This window comes from Rhinoraja longicauda, chromosome 23, assembly GCF_053455715.1.
Source record: "Rhinoraja longicauda isolate Sanriku21f chromosome 23, sRhiLon1.1, whole genome shotgun sequence".
In the NCBI taxonomy this organism is placed as follows: Eukaryota; Metazoa; Chordata; class Chondrichthyes; order Rajiformes; family Arhynchobatidae; genus Rhinoraja; species Rhinoraja longicauda.
The window spans coordinates 40345-60992 of NC_135975.1; the positions used below are offsets into that span (position 1 = coordinate 40345).

The following is a 20648-nucleotide window of genomic DNA, read 5'->3' on the forward strand; positions in this document are numbered from 1 at the left end:
TGTGTTCAGATTGGGTACAGGGGTCAATGCTTACATTTGTAGAGTTGACCAGGACGGAATTTGTTTAAGTCAATCAAGATGCCATTTGCCTATTTAGCCCACATTGCTCTAAACCTTTGCTATCCATGTACCCGTCCAAATGCCTTTTAAATGTTGTTATGGCACCTGCCTCAACTACCTTCTCTGGCCGATTGTTCCATACAGCTACCTATTTGAAAAAGTTACCCCTCAGGTTCCAATTAAATGTTTCCCCTCTCACCTTGGACCTATGTCCTCTAGTTCTTAATTCCCCTACCGCGGGAAAAGACTGCATTAACCCTATCTATTCCCATCACAATTTTAAACACTTCTATCACTTCCTCTGGCTGCTGGTTCCATATATCCACCATCCACTGTGTGAAAAGCTAGCTCTTCATGTCCTTTTTTAATCTTCTCTCTCTCTCACATTGAACATATGCTCTCTACTTTAAGATTACCCTACCCTGTGGGGGGGGGGGGGGGGGGGGGGGGGGACGACAATGGCTATTCATCTTATCTACGTCTCTCTTGACATGCTAAACCTCCACAAGTTCACCCCTCAACCTCCTGGGAAAAGCACACATCTATTTAGCCTCTACTTGTATCTGAACCCGTGAGATCTCGCAACATCCTTGTCAATCTTTTTTGCACCCTTTCCAGTTTAGTGACATCAAAGAAGCAGTTACAATTGTGACTTTTAGAGTCTTAGTCATACAGCATTGAAACAGGCCCTTCGGCCCAACATGTCCACACAGCCCAACATGTCCACACCGCCCAACATCCATCTATACTAGTTCCACCTGCCTCCGTTTGGCCCATAACCCTCTAAACCTGTCCTATCCATGTACCAGTCTAAATGTTGCGATAGTCCCTGCTTCAACTACCTCCTCCGGAAGGTCGTTCTATGCACCGACTACCCACTGTGTGAAAAGGTTACCCCTCAGGTTCCTATTAAATCTTTCTTCCTCACTTTGAACCCATGTTCTCTGGTTCTTGATTCCCCTACTCTGGACAAGAGACTCTGTGCATCTACCCAACCTTTGCTCTCATGATTTTATACACCTCTATACGATTATCCCAATCCTCCTGCGCTCCAAGGAATAAAGTCCCAGCCTGCCCCAATCTCTCTCTACATATAAACCTCAGGCCCTCGAGTCCTGGCAACAGCCTCGTAAATCTCTTCTGCACCCTTTCCAGCTTGATATCTTTCCTATAACATGGTGCCCAGAAATAAACAAACTTTCAAACTTTTAAGAGATATTTGGACAGTTATATTGATAGGAAGCGATTGGAGGGATATTGGGCAAATGCAGGCAAATGAGACTAGCCCAGCTTGCCACCTCACTGAGTACAGCTGGTATGGAGATTGTGGGCTGAAGGACCTGTTGTACTGTTCCATGACTAACTCCTTTAGGAGGTGACGAGAACCATACAGTGCTCCGAATGTGGCCTTATTAATGTCCTGTGACGCTGTAACAAGCTGTAAATAAGTGTGTAGATGACTGTGTGATAAAAACGACAATCCAAGCGTTCTCAGACCAGAATCCATGGATGAATCAGGAGATCTCCCTCGTGATGTCCAAGTCTGTCCTGTACAGAACCTATATATGACCTTGGTAAAACCATCAAGGATGCCAAGAGAAAATTCTGGACTAAGCTAGAATATTATCTAGTTAGGATTAGGGTTAAGACCAAAAAGGGCCAAGAAATGCCTATGGTGATTTGGATGAAAGAAAATCCTAAGCCCTTTAAACATACATTAAAAACAAGAGGGTTACCAGGGAGAAGATCGGAATGCTGAAGGATGAATGACGGAATTTGTGCTTCGAGTCAGAGGATGCAGGTGAGGTATTCAATCAGTACTTTGCATCCGTATTCACAAAGGAGAAGGGCATTGAAGACAGCAAGATCAGTGTGAAGAGTATTACTATGCATCACAGTGACTTGATCCAAGGAATTCAGATTTGGTTTATTCATAGAAAACAGAGGGTTGTGGTGAAAGAGTGTTAGTCTGGCTGGAGGTCTCCAGTTGTGGACAATCACAAGTTGTGGGCAGAACAGTGTTAGATCTGCTGCCTGAAACATGGGTTCAATCCAGACCTTTTTTTTTTTCTTTTTTTTTTTCACTGTGCAAGCTAGTTTTTAATTGATGTGATCTGCAAACATTCAACATTTAAACCAAATTCTACTCCTATAATTCACAACAGCACGTGTACCAAGAATGATATCAGGCCCAATGTCAGACACAGAATCAGAAAGGATTTAAACAATTTTTATATCATCCAGAACTAAAAATGTAACCATCGCACCAATTAATACTAGGATGTATTATTGGGCACTAATTTTAACCAAAATATAAATAAAGGTTTGTGTGGGTAAGATGTACGTGCAGTACACCAAATGGAGCATTATATAGTCTTACATCAGACAGTCAGGTGCTACACAGCAGAGCAAAGTCAGGAGCAGAACGTGTTACCCAGACCTTGGGTGCAGTGTGCGTGAAGTTTGCACATTCTCCCTGTGACCATGTGGGTTTCCTGCTGTGGTTGGAAATATCTTTAATAAGCATGGGAAATGTTTAAGTACTCTATATGACTGGATTCTTAAGATCAAATGGTATAATGCAGATTCTCAGTCACAGAAAAGTAGAGCACAGTGACAGACTCTTTGGTCCATCGAATCCCTGACAACCACCAACCTCCTATCGCCACTAATTCTATATTCATCTTATTTTTTATTCTTCCCTACTGTTTTTTCCTTTTTACACAGACGATTAGCAAAACACTGGTTCTTTTGAAAAGGTGGAAAAATGCATTATGAACTTTAAAAAATCTGTAACCAGAAGAGAATTACCTGACAAAATGCAGTGATGTACTCAGATATTGTACATAATATTACCTGAAGCGAGTGTCCAGCTGGGCTAAGACTAAAACGAAACGTCTCATTAAATGATGGTTCCCGGTCATGTCTGCAGACACGAGTTTTCTTCTTAAATACTCGCTTTTGCGTTGAAATGTTTATGACATAGAGTTTCACGTACAGGTCTGTGAAAAGAAGCAGAATATTGCGTGAGGATTTCTTCCCAGTGGTTTATTTATTTATTCGTGCCATCACACAACTGTTTACCAATAGTGAGCAAATGTTAGTGCCACATGGTTGGCCTCTACAAGTTCCTTTACAGTGCGTGTGTCATGCAGCACGTCACAGCTCAGGAGATGTTCCATAGTCTGGAGGCCTCGTCCGCACTCGCAGTCTGCCGCATCTTCAGTGTATCCCCACTTCAGCATGTTCGATTTACTCCTCCCCATGCCTGTCCGCAGTCTGTTGAGACTGCGCCAGGTTATCCACGCATGGTCGGAACCTGGTGGAAGTTTCTCAGAGGGATCGATTGCCATGTGAGTTCCCAGTGGCTCAAAGAATATTTGCGAAATAGAGTTGAGAACTGGTCTCCACTGCATGAACACATTCATGGACACATTCTACAACCCTGTACAAAATGTGCATAGAGAGTTTTAGCTTCAGGCATAGTGGTGTTACGTTACAAAATATATGGAACATAAAACAGTCCATCATGAGGCCGCCTTCATGTGTAGCTGCATCAAGCTGTGCCGAGGAGGTGGGTAACAAGTTTCACAAGTGTCACTATCTGCTAATGTTCTATCTGTTCCCAGTGTTACAAAGGAATGGCCTGGCAACGCATTTGCACAATGTGCCAGCCAGCTACACATTGCCGCACTACCTATTCTTTGTGGAAAAATTCTTCTTGACCAATACCTTAGACCACAACACACCAGGCAGATGTCAGCACAGAGCATCTTGCAGGTACTGTGAGACAAGGACTTGATGGAAATTGTGGGGTGGTTCCCTGAACAGACTGCCCAGATTGTCTGGCAGAATGTCTCATCACCAGAACTCACCATCAAGCATCAAGACCTGGTTTGGCTGGTGGTGAGAGGTGCCCTCCCAGTCAGATCCTTCCTGAACTAGCAGAGTCTTACTCCCAATGTAAGCAGCTCATGGAATTGTTGTTTCAGATGTAGTGGCGAGGGAGGTAAAAGAGGTGGAGGATTTGCTCTACTAATCAGGGAGAATGTCAATGGGGGGCACTCAGGGAGGAGGGGTCATCCACTGAGGCAATATGGGTAGAACTCAAAAATAAGGAAAAGGTAATCACTCTAATGGGATTATAGTAGAGGGCCCCCAATAACCAGCAGGAGACAGAGGTGGTTACTATCATAACATTTAAGAAACACTCGACCAAGTGGACCCGTTGGGCCCAAACCTCTTCTGCATTGGTGCAGCATCCTCTCCTCCCCTCCCCTGGAAAGACGACTTTTTGGGTCAAGACCTTTTCAGATAACATGAACACAACTCCCCCTTTTCCCCTCCCCTCCTCTTTTCCCCCCTCTCTTCCCTGTTCCTATCCATGATCTCCAGAGATGCTGATGAACCAATGAGTTAATCCAGTAGTTTGTGTCTTAAAATGTTAGTACTTGGGCTTACATTGGGCATCAGTGGATCGGTGTAAGAGGTCAAAGATAGAAAGGTGAGTGAAGGATTGGGATGGAGAATTAATATGATGAGCAATTGAAAACTCAGGGTCACTTTTGCAGACTAAAATACTTCAGCATAGCAGCAACCCAGTCTGTAATTCTGACATGAGAGCTGGTCAACAAATACTGATACCTGGTAAATGATCAGGCGACTTAAATTTGTAGGTAATGTTTCTGCATTGAAGAATCTCCACTAACAGCTGCTCTCCAGCTGTCTTCATTTCCTTCTTCAGGGCAATTTTAATCTCTCCCATTACTTGTGTTTTACCTGCAATCAAGAAGGAGGTAATATATTTCAATAAATGTAATTTTACTAAAATGTTATCAGTATTAATTTGGAGTATCTATGGAAGTTTCAATCTATTCCCAGGTTATTTGGATAAGATAGATTTGGAAAAAAAACAGAACATGGTGGAATCATTGTCAGGCAACATCTGTGAATAGAAAAAGAGTTAGATCATTGGACATCAATCTGAAATTGAAACTTGTTTATCTTTGCACAGATGCTGCCTGAACTGTTGCGTATTTCCAGCATTTTCTGTTTCTATTTCAGATTTCCAGCATTTGTTTATTTTAATTATTCAGTTTACTTATCTTTATTCAAAAATGTGGGTTTTGCAGACTGAGCCAGCATTTAATTGCTCATCGTTTGTTGACTTGAGAGTATGGAAACAGGCCCTTGGCCCAACTTGCCCACGTCAACCAACATGCACCATCTACACGTCCCACCTACCCGCGTTTGGTCCATATCCTTCTAAACCTATCACACACATGTACCTGTCCAAATGTTTTATTAAATGTGATATTGCCTGCCTCAACTACCTCTCCAGCACTTCATTCCATTTATCTACCGGGTAGACTCTGCAGTTACCCAATCTATTCCTCTCATGATCTTGTACACATCTATAAGATCGCCCCTCATCATCAGCTCTCCAAGGAATGAAGTCCTAGCCTGCTCAACCTCTCCCTATATCTCAGGCCCTTGAGTCCTGACAACATCCTCATAAATCTTCTTTGTACCCTTTCCAGCTTGTCAACTTCTTTCCTATGACATGATGAGTAAAACTGAACACAATTCTCTAAATGTGTAGAAAGGAACTGCAGATTTATTCACAAAATGCTGGAGTAACTCAGCAGGTCAGGCAGCATCTCGGGAGAGAAGGAATGGGTGACGTTTCGGGTCGAGACCCTTCTTCAGACTGATGTCGGGGGTGGGACAAAGGAAGGATATAGGTGGAGACAGGAAGATAGAGGGAGATCTGGGAAGGAGGAGGGGAAGGGAGGGACAGAGGAGCTATCTGAAGTTGGAGAAGTCGACGTTCATACCACCGGGCCGCAAACTGCCCAGGCGAAATATGAGGTGCTGCTCCTCCAATTTCCGGCGGGCCTCACTATGCCACTGGAGGAGGCCCATGACAGAGAGGTCAGACTGGGAATGGGAGGGGGAGTTAAAGTGCTGGGCCACCGGGAGATCAGTTGCCTTAATGCGGACCGAGCGCAGGTGTTCAGCGAAGCGATCGCCGAGCCTGCGCTTGTTTTCGCCGATATAGATAAGTTGACATCTAGAGCAGCGGATGCAATAGATGAGGTTGGAGGAGGTGCAGGTGAACCTCTGTCTCACCTGGAAAGACTGTTTGGGTCCTTTGATGGAGTTGAGGGGGGAGGTAAAGGGACAGGTGTTGCATCTCGTGCGGTTGCAAGGGAAAGTGCCCGGGGTTAGGGTGGTTTGGGTAGGAAGGAACGAGTGGACCAGGGAGTTGCGGAGGGAACGGTCTCTGCGGAACGCAGAGAGGGGAGGGGATGGGAAGATATGGCCAATGGTGGGGTCCTGTTGTAGGTGACGGAAATGTTGGTGGATGATATGTTGGATCCGCTGGCTGGTGGGGCGGAAGGTGAGAACGAGGGGGATTCGGTCCTTGTTGCGAGTGGGGGGATGGGGAGCAAGAGCGGAGCTGCGGGATGTAGAAGAGACCCTAGTGAGAGCCTCATCTATAATGGAGGAGGGGAAGCCCCGTTTTCTGAAAAATGAGGACATCTCGGAAGCCCTAGTCTGAAACACCTCATCCCGGGCGCAGATGCGGCGTAGACGGAGGAATTGGGAGTAGGGAATAGACTTTTTGCAGGGGACCGGGTGGGAAGAAGTGTAGTCCAGATAGCTGTGCGAGTCGGTGGGCTTGTAATAAATGTCCGTCACTAGTTTTTCTCCTGTGATGGAGATGGTGAGGTCCAGAAACGGGAGGGAGATGTCAGAGATAGTCCAGGTATATTTAAGGGCAGGATGGAAATTGGAGGTGAAGTTTATGAAGTCAGTGAGTTCTGCATGGGTGCAAGAGGTAGCACCAATGCAGTCGTCGATGTAGCGGAGGTAGAGTTCAGGGATGGGGCCAGTGTACGTCTGGAACAGGGATTGTTCGACGTACCCGACAAAGAGGCAGGCGTAGCTAGGGCCCATGCGAGTGCCCATAACTACGCCTCTGGTTTGGAGGAAGTGGGAGGAGTCAAAGGAGAAGTTGTTGAGGGTAAGAACCAGCTCTGCTAGGCGGAGGAGAGTGTTGGTTGATGGGGATTGGCTGGTTCTACGGTCGAGGAAGAAACGGAGGGCTTCGAGACCATCCTTGTGGGGGATGGAAGTGTAGAGTGACTGGACATCCATGGTGAAAATGAGGGAGTGGGGGCCTGGGAACCGGAAGTTATCCAGGAGATGGAGAGCGTGTGAGGTGTCTTGGACGTAGGTGGGGAGGGATTTAACCAGGGGGGATAGGATGGAGTTGAGGTAGGTAGAGATAAGTTCGGTGGGGCATGAGCAGGCAGAGACAATGGGTCTGCCGGGACAGTTGTGTTTGTGGATTTTGGGTAGGAGGTAGAATCGGGCCGTGCGGGGCTGGGGAACTATGAGATTGGAGGCACTGAGGGGTAGATCGCCGGAGTTGGTGAGGTCGGTGATGGTGCTGCTGATGAAGGTCTGGTGTTTATCGGTGGGGTCATGGTCCAGGGATAGGTAGGAAGAGGTGTCTGATAGTTGTCGCCTGGCCGAGTTGTTGCGGAGTGAGTGGAGGGCTGCACGTTCAGGAGAGGAGAGGTTGGAGTTAGTCAGGGGAGTGGAAAATTTGAGGCGGCTGATGTCACGCCGGCAGTTTGAGATAAAAGTTCTAGTGGGGGTAGTAGGCCATACTGGGGGGTAAAAGTGGAGGGGGTCCGTTGGAGACGGGAGAAGGGGTCCCAGTGCGGGGTCGGGACTCCTTGCCATGGTAAAAGGCTCGGAGGCGGAGGCGGCGGAAGAAGAGCTCCACGTCATGGCGGACGCGGAACTCGTTGATGTGGGGGCGGAGGTTCTAGTGGGGGTAGTAGGCCATACTGCAGATGCTGGTTTCAGTCTCAAGAAGGATCTTAATCCAAAATGTCACCTATCCCTTTTCCCCAGAGATGCTGCCTGACTGGCTGAATTACTCTAGCATTTTGTGTCTATCTTCACAATCCTCTAAATGTGGCCTCACCAATGTCTTAGACAACTGTAACATGACCTCTCAACTTTTATACTTTGCTGATGGGAGGATGGTGGAGAGAGTCAAAAACTTCAAATTCCTGGACATGCATATTTCCGAAGATCTTTCCTGGACCCAGCACACAGATGCAATTATAAATAAAGCCCATCAATGCCTCTACTTCCTGAGAAGATTATGGAGATTCAGTATGTGAATGAGGATTCCCTTGAACTTCTACAGGTGTACAGTAGAGCCCATATTGACTGGTTGCATCATGGCCTGGTTTGGCAACGTGAACGTCAAGGAGCGGAAAAGACTACAAAAAGTTGTGAAAACTGCCCAGTCCATCACCGGCTCTGACCTCCCCACCATCGAGGGGATTTATCGGAATCGCTGCCTTAAAAAAGCAGCCGGCATCATCAGAGACCCACGCCACCCTGGCCACACACTCATTTCACCACTGCCATTGGGAGGAAGGTACAGGAGCCTGAAAACTGCAACGTCCAGGTTCAGGAACAGCTTCTTCCCTACAGCCATCAGGCTATTAAACACTACAATCTCAAATAAGCTCTGAAGTACAATAGACTATTATCAGTATTATTATTATTATTATTATTATTATACTACTATGTGTGTATATGTACATATATAAATATATATGTATACTTGTGAGTATGTGTATAAATACACACTGAACTTTTTTTGTCTCTCTCGTTTATCATATAATTTGCAGTGTACGATGTTTACATATTCTGTTGTGCTGCAGCAAGCAAGAATTCAATTGTTCTATCTGGGACATATGACAATAAAACACTCTTGACTTGACGACCTGTGATGCTTCTTTCCGCTCTACAACACTCCTCAGAGCCCTGCCATTCACTGTGTATGTCCTGCCCTTGTTCGACTTCCCAAAATGCACCACCCTGCACTTCTCAGTACAGATGTTTCCCCACTTACAGCCAGTATTGCAGTGCTATATTTTAGGTGCCGGAGCAGCTGCTGTTAAATTCCCCGCTGTTTATTTTGGTTTTGTTTTTACAGCGGCGCTCCAGTGAGCTCCGGCAGCACTGCACCCCTGCTTACGACGCTTCCACCTACGATATTTCCACTTTGCGATGCTGCAAACAGCAGCGACCCACAGCTCGCTTCCGCCAACGTGATCAGGTGTATTCAATGCTTTTCAGCTTATGATATTTTCAGTTTGCGATGGGTTTCTCGGAACGTAACCCCATCGTAAGTTGAGGAGCACCTGTATTAAATACCATCAACCATTCCTCAGCCAACCGATTAAGATCCTGCTGCAATTTTTGACAACCATCTTCACTATCTACAATACCACCGACTTCAGTGTCACCATGCGGAACCTTGTCAAATGTCTTGCTGAAATCCATATATACAATGTCTACAGCTTGCCCTTCATCAACCTTTTTGGTCTCATCTTCAAAAAACATGCTCACCCACACATAGAACCATGTTGTCTATCCCTGATCAGCCCCTAAATGCATGTATATCATACCCCTCAGATATGTGCAAGTGACAGTGAAGGAATGGCGATATATTTCCAAGTCAAGATTATGTGCGGCTTGGAGTGTAACATTTAGGTGGTGGTTTATCATATGTTTTTGCTGCCCTTGTCCTTCTAGCTGGGAGAGATCATAGAATTGGGAGGTGCTGTCTAAGGAATCTTGGTGTAGTGTATATTGTGGATGGTAAAAAAACTGTTGCTACTGTTTGTCGGTGGTGGAGTGAATAGTATGGATCGGGTGCCTATCAAGTGGGCTGCTGTGCCTAGTTGGGAGCCAAGCTTCTTGAGTGTTGTTGAAGCTGCACATATCGAGGTAGGTTACTAGTGCATAAGAAAACTCACCAGTAAGACAATACCAAATTTGTGGATGTGTTCACAAGAGATAAAGTTACACAGTAGGATTTACATTAGTTTGCAAGAGTGAGTTTATAAAAGATCTATGGCTGCCAATTTATCCATAGATCTTAGCAAGCCAGTATATTGAATTGAATTGAAGCATTTATTGTCATTCAAAAATGAATTTGAACGAAATGTCTTTGTCATACAGTCATGAAATGATAGGAAACCAACCATGCACTTCATTGAGAATGAAGAGAGTAAAAAATATTTATAACCCAAAAAGAAACAAAATTGAGGATACGTCACTGTAGTTTAATTCTGCTTTAATTCTTTGTCCGAAAGGTGTTCATGTTAAGAAGCAGAATAAATGGTATTATGATTTGTCTAAGATTGTACATAAATAATGACAAGGAGTTGTGGAAAATCAGCCATACAGCACTTTCTCAGCAGGAGATGATCCAGAATGGGTCAAGTGCAGTTGGGCATGCTTTGTGTTCACATTTTAATGTTTGCTGCAAAAGAAAAGGGATCCTATGTCCAAAAAAGCTTAAAAAGATGCAAATGCATAAAATCCCTCATTGGTAATCCCAAGGGCAGATCAGATGAGTGTTTTAAGGATCTCCTGTGCTCTGACTGCATTAACCATCTTCAGCTTTTGGTTGCGTGCCATTTTAACTCTTCTTTCCGGGCATGCATTGACCTATCTGTCCTCAGCCTTCTCCACTGCCAGGGTGAAGCCAAATGTGAATGAGAAGACCAGCATCTTATATTCCAAATGGCAAGTATACAGCCCAATGGCAAGTATACAGCCCAATGGCAAGTATACAGCCCAATGGCAAGTATACAGCCCAATGGCAAGTATACAGCCCAATGGCAAGTATACAGCCCAATGGCAAGTATACAGCCCAATGGCAAGTATACAGCCCAAAGGCAAGTATACAGCCCAATGGCAAGTATACAGCCCAATGGCAAGTATACAGCCCAATGGCAAGTATACAGCCCAATGGCAAGTATACAGCCCAATGGCAAGTATACAGCCCAATGGCAAGTATACAGCCCAATGGCAAGTATACAGCCCAATGGCAAGTATACAGCCCAATGGCAAGTATACAGCCCAATGGCAAGTATACAGCCCAATGGCAAGTATACAGCCCAATGGCAAGTATACAGCCCAATGGCAAGTATACAGCCCAATGGCAAGTATACAGCCCAATGGCAAGTATACAGCCCAATGGCAAGTATACAGCCCAATGGCAAGTATACAGCCCAATGGCAAGTATACAGCCCAATGGCAAGTATACAGCCCAATGGCAACTATACAGCCCAATGGCAAGTATACAGCCCAATGGCAAGTATACAGCCCAATGGCAAGTATACAGCCCAATGGCAAGTATACAGCCCAATGGCAAGTATACAGCCCAGTGGCAAGTATACAGCCCAGTGGCAAGTATACAGCCCAATGGCAAGTATACAGCCCAGTGGCAAGTATACAGCCCAGTGGCAAGTATACAGCCCAGTGGCAAGTATACAGCCCAGTGGCAAGTATACAGCCCAATGGCAAGTATACAGCCCAATGGCAAGTATACAGCCCAATGGCAAGTATACAGCCCAATGGCAAGTATACAGCCCAATGGCAAGTATACAGCCCAATGGCAAGTATACAGCCCAATGGCAAGTATACAGCCCAATGGCAAGTATACAGCCCAATGGCAAGTATACAGCCCAATGGCAAGTATACAGCCCAATGGCAAGTATACAGCCCAATGGCAAGTATACAGCCCAATGGCAAGTATACAGCCCAGTGGCAAGTATACAGCCCAGTCAATTTTCAATCTGTGTGCTCCTTTTTCTCTCCTTCTGATCCAACCAATTTATGCAATAATCTGGCTGAAGGGATGGAGGACATGTTTGCAAAATTTGCTAATTATATAAGATAAGTTGTTATAAGGAGGTCATAAGGCTGCAAAGGATAATATTTGAAGTGTCATGAAGGAATTTAAGCAATGATTATATTTATGAGGTATAATAATGTGCAGCATCTTACTTAAACTTGTACCTTTTTATAAATACACTAAAATCTAGAAGGTAACCAAAGTAGGTTATCTCAGGAATATACTAGGAAATTCATGCCTGGATGTAGATGTGATATTAAATGAGAACTTTGCATCTGTATTCACCCAAGGAGAAGGACATGGAATCATACAGCATCGACACAGGCCCTTTGGCCCAACATGTCTATGCCAACTAAATGCCCCTTGTAACTTAGTCTAATTTGCCTGCATTAGACCCATATCGCAATAGGTTTTTCCATGTATCTTTCCAAGTGTCTTTTAAATTCTGCACTCCCATATCCCTCTGTTCTACAAGACTCCTCAGGGCCCTGCCATTCACTGTGAAGGTCATGACCTGGAAACATTCCAAAATGCAACACCTCACACTTCTCTGCATTAAACTCCATTAACTATTCCTTGCACAACTGATTAAGATCCTGCTGTAATTTTTCATAGCCATCTTCGCTTCCTACGATACCACCCACTTTAGTGTCACCTGCAAACTTATTAATCATGCCTTCTACATTCTCATCCATATAACCATATAACCATATAACCATATAACAACTACAGCACGGAAACAGGCCCGTTCGGCCCTACCAGTCCACGCCGACCACTCTCTCTGACCTAGTCTCATCTACTTGCTCTCAGGCCATAACCCTCTAATCCCCTCTTATCCATATACCTATCCAATTTACTCTTAAATAATAAAATCGAGCCTGCCTCCACCACTTCCACCGGAAGCCCATTCCATACAGCCACCACCCTCTGAGTAAAGAAGTTACCCCTCATGTTACCCCTAAACTTTTGTCCCTCAATTCTGAAGCTATGTCCCCTTGTTGGAATCTTCCCCACTCTCAAAGGGAAAAGCCTACCCACGTCAACTCTGTCCGTCCCTCTTAAAATTTTAAAAACCTCTATCAAGTCCCCCCTCAACCTTCTACGCTCCAAAGAATAAAGACCCAACCTGTTCAACCTCTCTCTCTGTAGCTTAAGTAAACCACAAATCCAAACCACAAACAGCAATGGGGCCAGCACCAATCTCTAAGGCACACCACTAATCACAGGCATCCAGTCTGAAAAACAACATTCCACCATCACCCACACTTCCTTCCATTAAGCCAATTCTTTATCCAGTTGGCTAGCTCTCCCTAGATCCAATGAGATCTAACCTTCCAGAGCAGCCTACCATGTGGAAATTTATCAAATACCTTGCTGAAGTCCACATAGACAACATCGATGGTTTTGCCCTCATAAACTGTTTGGGTGTCTTCTTCAAAACAATAAAATGTTGATAGGCTATAGGGAGAGGTTGGGCAGGCTAGGACTTTATTTCTTGGAGCACCGGATGCTGAGGGATGATTTTATATAAAATCATGAGCAGAATAGATAGAGTAAATGCACAGTCTACCCATGGTAGAGGAATCAAAAACAAAAGGACATATGTTTAAACTGAGAGGGGCAAGATTTAATGCAACCTTTTCACTCAGAGGGTGGTGGGTGTATGGAATGAACAGCAAGAGAAGATAGTTTAGGGATAAACTATAACACCATTTAAAAGACACTTGGACAAGTACACAGATAGGAAAGGTTTAGAGAGATGGGATAAAAATGGGTTAATGGTCTAGCTTAGATAGGGCATCTTGGTTGGCATGGACAGGTTGGACCGAAGGGCCTGATTCCATGCTATGCGAGTCTAAGTCGACTATAAGGGCAAAGCATACGATTAACGGCAAGACCCTTATCAGCATTGATGTGCATAGGGGTCTTGGGTTCCAAGTCTATAACTCCCTGAAAGTGGCAACGCATATAGATACAGTGGTAAAGAAAGCCAATGCTTGCTATCATAGGTCAGGGCATTGAGCATGAGTCAGGAAGTCACAATGCAGCTTTATAGGAAGGATGTGGAGACTTTGGAGAGGGTGTACAAAAGAGGTTTACCAGAATGCTGCCTGGATTAGAGAGTATTAGCTGCAAGGAGAGATTGGACAAACTTAGATAGTTTTCTTTGGAGTGTCCGAGGCTGAGGGGAGACCTGATAGAAGTATATAAAACTACGAGAGTCATAGATAGGATGGTCTTAAATAAGACATTGGTAAGGTCACATCAGCAGTACTGATTACAGCATCGGCCACTTGGCATGTAACTGCAATGGAAGCAGCTGAGAGAAGCACATCTAGAATGTGCTGTTTGTCTCGTGAGTAAAGGTTAGAGTTGACATTCCCCTTGACTGGGTGTTAAGGACCAGGAGTCACTAACTCTAAATAACAGATTGGCTATTCAGGCCAGACTTGAAAAAAACTCCCTCTCCCAGAGACAGTGAATCTTTGGAATTCTCTGCCCAAGAGGTTGGTCCAGGCTCAATTACTCAGTACCTGCAAGGCAGAGATAGATAGGTTGTTGGATATCCAAGGAATTTTGGGTTAGTGCAGGAAAATGGTCGTAAAGCAAAAGATCCTCAATCATGTCAATCAGGAGCGAGGGACCAGAATGTTTACCTTACTTCTATTTCTTACAAAATGTATTAAGATTAGATTCAAATTACAGACCCATTCACTCACACACAGGAAATATTTAAAGCTCCGTTTTCTGGAGCTCATCAATTGCCTTGTTTGGTGCAGTTGTATTTTGGTTCCTACTGTGATACATCTGTACATATATGTTTATCTCAAAGTTCACCTGCATTAGGCTGTGTAAGGTTTTAGCCATGATGTTTTTCCCAGGATTTACAAACGTCAGCATTGCCAGAACATAGAACAGTACAGCACAGCAACAGGTGTGTTTCGGCCAGGGTATCTGATGCCAAATTAATTAATCCCAACTACCTACACATGGTCCAATCCTTTTATTCCCCACCTGCTCTTGTGTGTTTAAATGCCTCTGAAACATTGCTATCACATCATATTTGCATCCACCATTGGCAGCAAGTGCCAGGTGCTTACCACTCATAGAAACATAGAAAATACATGCAGGAGGAGGCCATTTGGCCCTTCGAGCCAGCACCACCATTCATTGCGATCATGGCTGAACATCTACAATCAGTAACCTGTGCCTGCCTTCTCCCAATATCCTTTGATTCCACTAGCCCCTAGAGCTCTATCTAACTCTCTTTTAAATTCATCCAGTGAATTGTCCTCTACTGCCTTCTGCGGCAGAGAATTCCACAAATTCCAACTCTCTGGGTGATTTTCTTTCTTCTCATCTCAGTTTTAAACAGTTTCCCCTTTATTCTTAGACTGTGGCCCCTGGTTCTGGACTCCCCCAACATTTGGAACATTTTTCCTGCATCTAGCTTGTCCAGTCCTTTTTATAATTTTATATGTTTGTACAAGAAACACCTCTCCTCCAGCTTCCCCCACCCCCCCCCCCCCAATCAGTTGGAAGAACAGTTGTGACCCAAGCCGCCACCTACCCATGTTCTCCAGTGATGCTGCGTGACTTGCTGAGTTACTCCAGTACTCTGTGTCTTGTTGTGTAATCCAGCATCTGCAGTTCTACTTGTTTCTACTTGGCTTCATTACTGATTTGCTCTTTATGGTGATCAGATAGAATATGCCACCATGGGTAATAAAAAAGCAAATAGCAAACATTGAAACTGGACAAGGAGTTGAGGGAGAGCGGACTGGAAGGCTGCACTGATAGTTTCAGATGTACTTAGCACAAATTCTGGCATGGCCTTGTTGGGCCAAATGGCTTGTTTCCGTGTCACACAGCATGTGCAACCCTATATGTGTACTTACAACTTTGGATAAACATCGATAATACTTGCCAGTATTTTTTCATATTCTCTCTTTGTTTTGAAAATCAAAAAAATTGCAGGTGCTGGAAATCTGAAATAAAAACAGAAAATGCTGGAAACACTCAGCAGGTCAGGCAGCATCTGTGGCAAGAGAAACATAATTAACATTTTAGGTGAAATACCCTTTATCAGAACTTCCTTTGCTTTCCCAATTTCCCTAATAATTTCCCTTTTTAAACTCTTAGACTTCCTGCGATATTAAGCGCTTAGAACATAGAAACAAGAAACTACAGCACAACAACAGGCTCTTCACCCCACAATATCTGTGCCCACATCTGCCTGCACATGATTCATGTCACTCAATTCTCTGCATATGTAAGTGCCTATCTAAAAGCCTCTTAAACACACAAACTTAACTGCCTCCACCGCCACTCCTGGCAGAGCTTTCAGGCACCCAGCACGCTCCATAAAAAAAATGTGCTCCACACATCTCCATTAAACTTTCCACCTCTCACCTTAAAGCAATGTCCTCCATTTTGTGACATATACACCTGGAATGTGCTTTGATGCCCTTTGGATTATTCAATGTAAAACAAGTATGGTTGTGTTAATTCAATCAAAGTTATTAAATGCATTGAATGTCATACATCATCTTGTGCGCAAAATTGCAGAGCCCATCCAAATGACATCAAGGAATGCTTCAGAATTTCAGAACGAAAGGCACCAATGTAACTGGATATTATATTACGGGTGAAAAGGATAATTGGAAACATGTAAGGGAGACTGACATAAACAGTTCTTTAACGTAAGTGTCTCCATAACTACTGATAATTTGTGGACACAAGGAACTGCAGATGCTGGTTTACAGAAAAAGGTACAAAGTGCTGGAGTAACTCAGCGGGTCAGGGAGCATCTCTGGAGAACATGGATAGGTGACGTTTTTGGTCACTTCAGACTGATTATGATGGTGGGGGGGCAGGACAAGACAGCTGAAAGGGTTGGGGCAGGACAAAGCCTCGCAAGTCAGCACGGGCAAAGTGGGCCGAAGGGTCTGGTTATGTTTCACATGAATCTATAACTCTAGGTAATAGGTGGATAGATGTGAGGGGGTGGGGGGGGGGGATAAGCTGATGGTAGGATAAAGGCCAGAGATGAAAAGACAGAAGGTGTGAAACAAAAGTATTGAAGAGTTGCAAAATGTAAACCAAGAGGAAGGATTCCAGGAGAAGGGGAGAGGACGGGGAGAAATGGGTGTGGGGCATAGGGGAGAGGGTTGTGGCGGTTACACAGGGGAGAGGGTTGTGGCGGTTACACAGGGGAGAGGGTTGTGGCGGTTACAAGGCCCCAGTATGAACACTGAATTCACCAATGTTAGGTCATTACCAAAACTACTCATCACTTCTTTTCTCCCCATTCCCCCTCCTTTTCTTATAGAAGCTTCAAAGCGCACACCACTGGAATAAGAATCAGCTCCACCTTCTCTGCTATCAGTCTTTTGAATGGCCCTTCCATAAGTTAGAGTTCTTGCACTGATGTTAAGGGAACAGCTCAATAGTTTCCTGTTCTCCTTTTCCCTCTTTTCTTCAATAACCCCTAATCAACAAAAACAATTCTGGATGTGACCCAATTTTGGAATATAGAATAGAATAGAATAGAATAGAATAGAATAGAATGGCCTTTATGGTCATCCAAAAACATGTTTTTGGAGAAAATTATGTTACCCACAGTCAACAATGAGAGGCAATAAAAAAAACAAAAAAACAATAAAGCACACAATCACAAAAACAAACATAAAACAAAAAAACATCCATCACAGTGAGTCTCCTCCAGTCACCTCCTCACTGTGATGGAAGGCCAGAATGTCTTTCTCCTCCCTGCCGTCTTCTCCCGCGGTCAGGCAGTCCAGGTGGTCCCAGCTGGAGGCCGCCAGCTCCAGGTGTTTGGCCGATGGTAGGCCGTAGCGTGAATGGAGACACGACCCAGAAAAAAGGTTGTGTCTCCATTCGGAAGAGACAATTTTTATAGTTCCACCCCCTCCCCCCCCCCCCTCCCACACATAGTACACAACCACAAAAAAGACTACATCACATCCAACACTTACAATTAAGACAAAAAACAAAAAAAAACAAAAAGACAAACGGACTGCAGGTGAGTCTAGCACACCGCCACACGCCATATAGATAAATTGCATTTATTACTTCCTGAAGCCTCCTCTTTCAAAACCTCGGCATGTAGAACATGGAATTGTGTGGAAACATGAGAGTAAATAGTTGCAGGTCCTGGAAGTCTGGGGTATGGGTAATATTGTGCCCTTATTGAAGAAGGTCTGAAAGTACAGACCAGAGAGCGTGCCATCAGTGGAGCGGAAGTGGAGGAGATTCTGAGAGATAGAATGTCCCACATTTGTAAAGGCGAGGACTGGATAAGTTGGGCTGAAGGGGCTGTTTCCGTGCTTTAGCTCTTTGACTCTATGATGCCGACTGGTTATAGCTGATAGGTCTGTTCTATCACATTGAGTGCATAATGTAAATCTCAGTATTGTCTACATGAATGTTGCAATTGTGTTAATTGTTAATTCAACATGGCAGAGTTACTGATTTTTGACAGTGGAGCGATTTATTTGTTTTGTGTTTACTGTTAGGGATACAACCTCGTTCTCAAAATGAGGAGCCTGGGGATATCCAGAGAGGCTTCACATGTCAAAAAGTAAATATTTCCATTCATGTCTCTTCTATTGATTTAATATAATTGTCAACCTTTGGTAATTTTCTAGTAATGCTCTGGTCGGATCATTTTGTCTTCATTTCACATTTTACCTGAACAATGAATTCTGACAATCACCCTACAGAGAACCTTGGAAAGATCAGTCAAATATTGTTAACCATCTATCATTACCTATCCTTTACCTATCATTATTCCAGGAGTATTCTTGCATTTATAACATTGAATTCTACTGTAATTGGTTGGAAGCACATGAAAATATATCTGTTGATTAGAAGTGCATAGAAAATACACACTTAATACTCTCAATTTCTTAGTAAAAAGAGTATTGAAGAGCTGTCAATGCCCAAGCACTAGATTTGCATCTTACCATTGGTCTCTGCTGGGCCAAGGGTTTGCATGAATGGCTCAGATGCTTTGTGCTTTTCCTCTTTGACCTCAGCATCCTGGCTTATTTTACACCTGGTTAAAAACAAGGATCAGCTGTTGGAAGTCATCAAGTTACATGTAGAGGATGATGAGAATAAGATTAGACAGGATATTTAAAGATTTCTTTATTTCTTAGAGCTAATAATCAAAATAAATTGTTAAATGTTCACACTTGGGCACCAATGTTATTGATGTTTTACAGCAACAAGTGAAAAGATTTTGTATTGATTAATAATACTAAATTAAAGCAAAACACAATTGATTATGAGGCTACAAACTGGCTCCAGGTGTTTATCAATGTTCATTGATTTTTTTGCTCTTTACTCTGGATTGATATAATTATTTTATGTTCTTTATACCACTATCTTCCTCACTATCAAAAATACCATCAACTTTCATGTCATTTGCAAAATTATTAATCATTTTTCCTATGTTCACATACAAATTGTAAATATATATAACAAACATGGTGGTGCCAACGCTGCTCCCTCTGGTCACAGGCTTCCAATTACAAATAACTTCCACCATCACTCTCTGCCTCCGGTAACCAAGCCAATTTTTGATTCAGTTTGTCAACTTGCCTGCACCCTATAATGCTCCAATGCTTTGGACCAATCGCCCATGTGGGACCTTGACAAAGGCTTTACTGATGTCCACAAAGACACTCCAGCAACTGCACTGCCCTCAAAAATTCATTTTATACTTCTTTAAAAAATCCAATCAAATTGATTAGAAAAGATCACCCCTTAACAAAACCATTTTACTATCTTTGATCGACCTCTGCCTTTCCAAGTGTAGATTGATCCTGATCCTGAGAAATGTTTCCAACTATTTCTCTGCCACTAACATTAGACTGACAGGTTTGTAATTACCTGGCTTATTTCTGCTGCCCTTCTTGAACAAGGGAGCCACACTTGCTGTCCTCCAGTCATCTGGACCCCACCTGTGGACAGCAAATATTTAAATATCTCCTTCCTTGCTTCCCACAGCAGCCTCATCTCATCAGGCCCTAGGGATTTATCCACCTTCAAGCCTGCTAAGACACAAGACCTCTTCCTTTTTAATAAAATATTTTAGAATTTCACTCCCCTTCACGCGCACATGTGCACACAGACTGCCTCTCCCTGAACTTTCCAATCTGGAAAAATTCCGCCTGTCAGGCAGAGGAACTTTCAAAGAGTTAATATTTCAGGTCTATAACCCTTCATGAGAACTGAATGAGAAAGAAAAGAGAAGCTGGTTTTAAATTTTAGATAAGTTGAGGAATGACGGATAGCAAAAGAGGAATATTTCTGATGGGATGACGCGTAGAATATTGTTGTAGAGGTCTAAGAAAATAACTGCAGATGCTGGTACAAATCGATTTATTCACAAAATGCTGGAGTAACTCAGCAGGTCAGGCAGCATTGTTGTAGAGGTCATTTGATTGTTGTAGAGGTCATTTGATTCATGGGCTAATCAGGACAGTTAGAGAACTTCTTGAACAAATGTGTTGACATGAGGGCAGTTAGAGATAAGAAGTTCAGAAGATGGGGCAGAATTAGGCCATTCGGCCCATCGGCTATTCTGCCATTCGATCATGGCTGATCTATCTTTCCCTTCCATGGGCAGAATAAAGGCAAAGGAACATAAAAACAGTGCAAAATACAGGCCTCCACAATATTGCTGGACCTGTTGAATTGTCCAGAGTTTGTCTTTGGCTCCAAGTCTCAGTATCTGCAGTCTCTGAAGTACATGGTTGCAGGGCGTGCCTAGGACTGCCTGCGCTAAGGGATAGAGGTAAACTGTGCC

The 20648-nt window shown here is 43.8% G+C and overlaps 1 protein-coding gene across 9 annotated transcripts in view; it reads right to left on the reverse strand.

Annotated features, from left to right (window-relative positions):
* Window positions 1-20648, reverse strand: part of LOC144604761 (protein piccolo-like) — a 180617-nt gene that overhangs the window by 5526 nt on the left and 154443 nt on the right. For 5 of the 9 annotated variants that reach the window (XM_078419394.1, XM_078419396.1, XM_078419395.1 and 2 more), the window contains 3 exons: window positions 18799-18890; window positions 4705-4839; window positions 2917-3062 (listed from right to left, as the gene is read on the reverse strand). In XM_078419394.1, coding sequence (XP_078275520.1) covers window positions 2917-3062; window positions 4705-4839; window positions 18799-18890 — 373 coding nt within the window. Of the gene's footprint in view, window positions 1-2916; window positions 3063-4704; window positions 4840-15737; window positions 15799-18798; window positions 18891-19729; window positions 19801-20648 lie in introns of those variants that run through there. The other 4 variants (XM_078419399.1, XR_013548776.1, XM_078419398.1 and 1 more) reach the window with 4 other exon arrangements.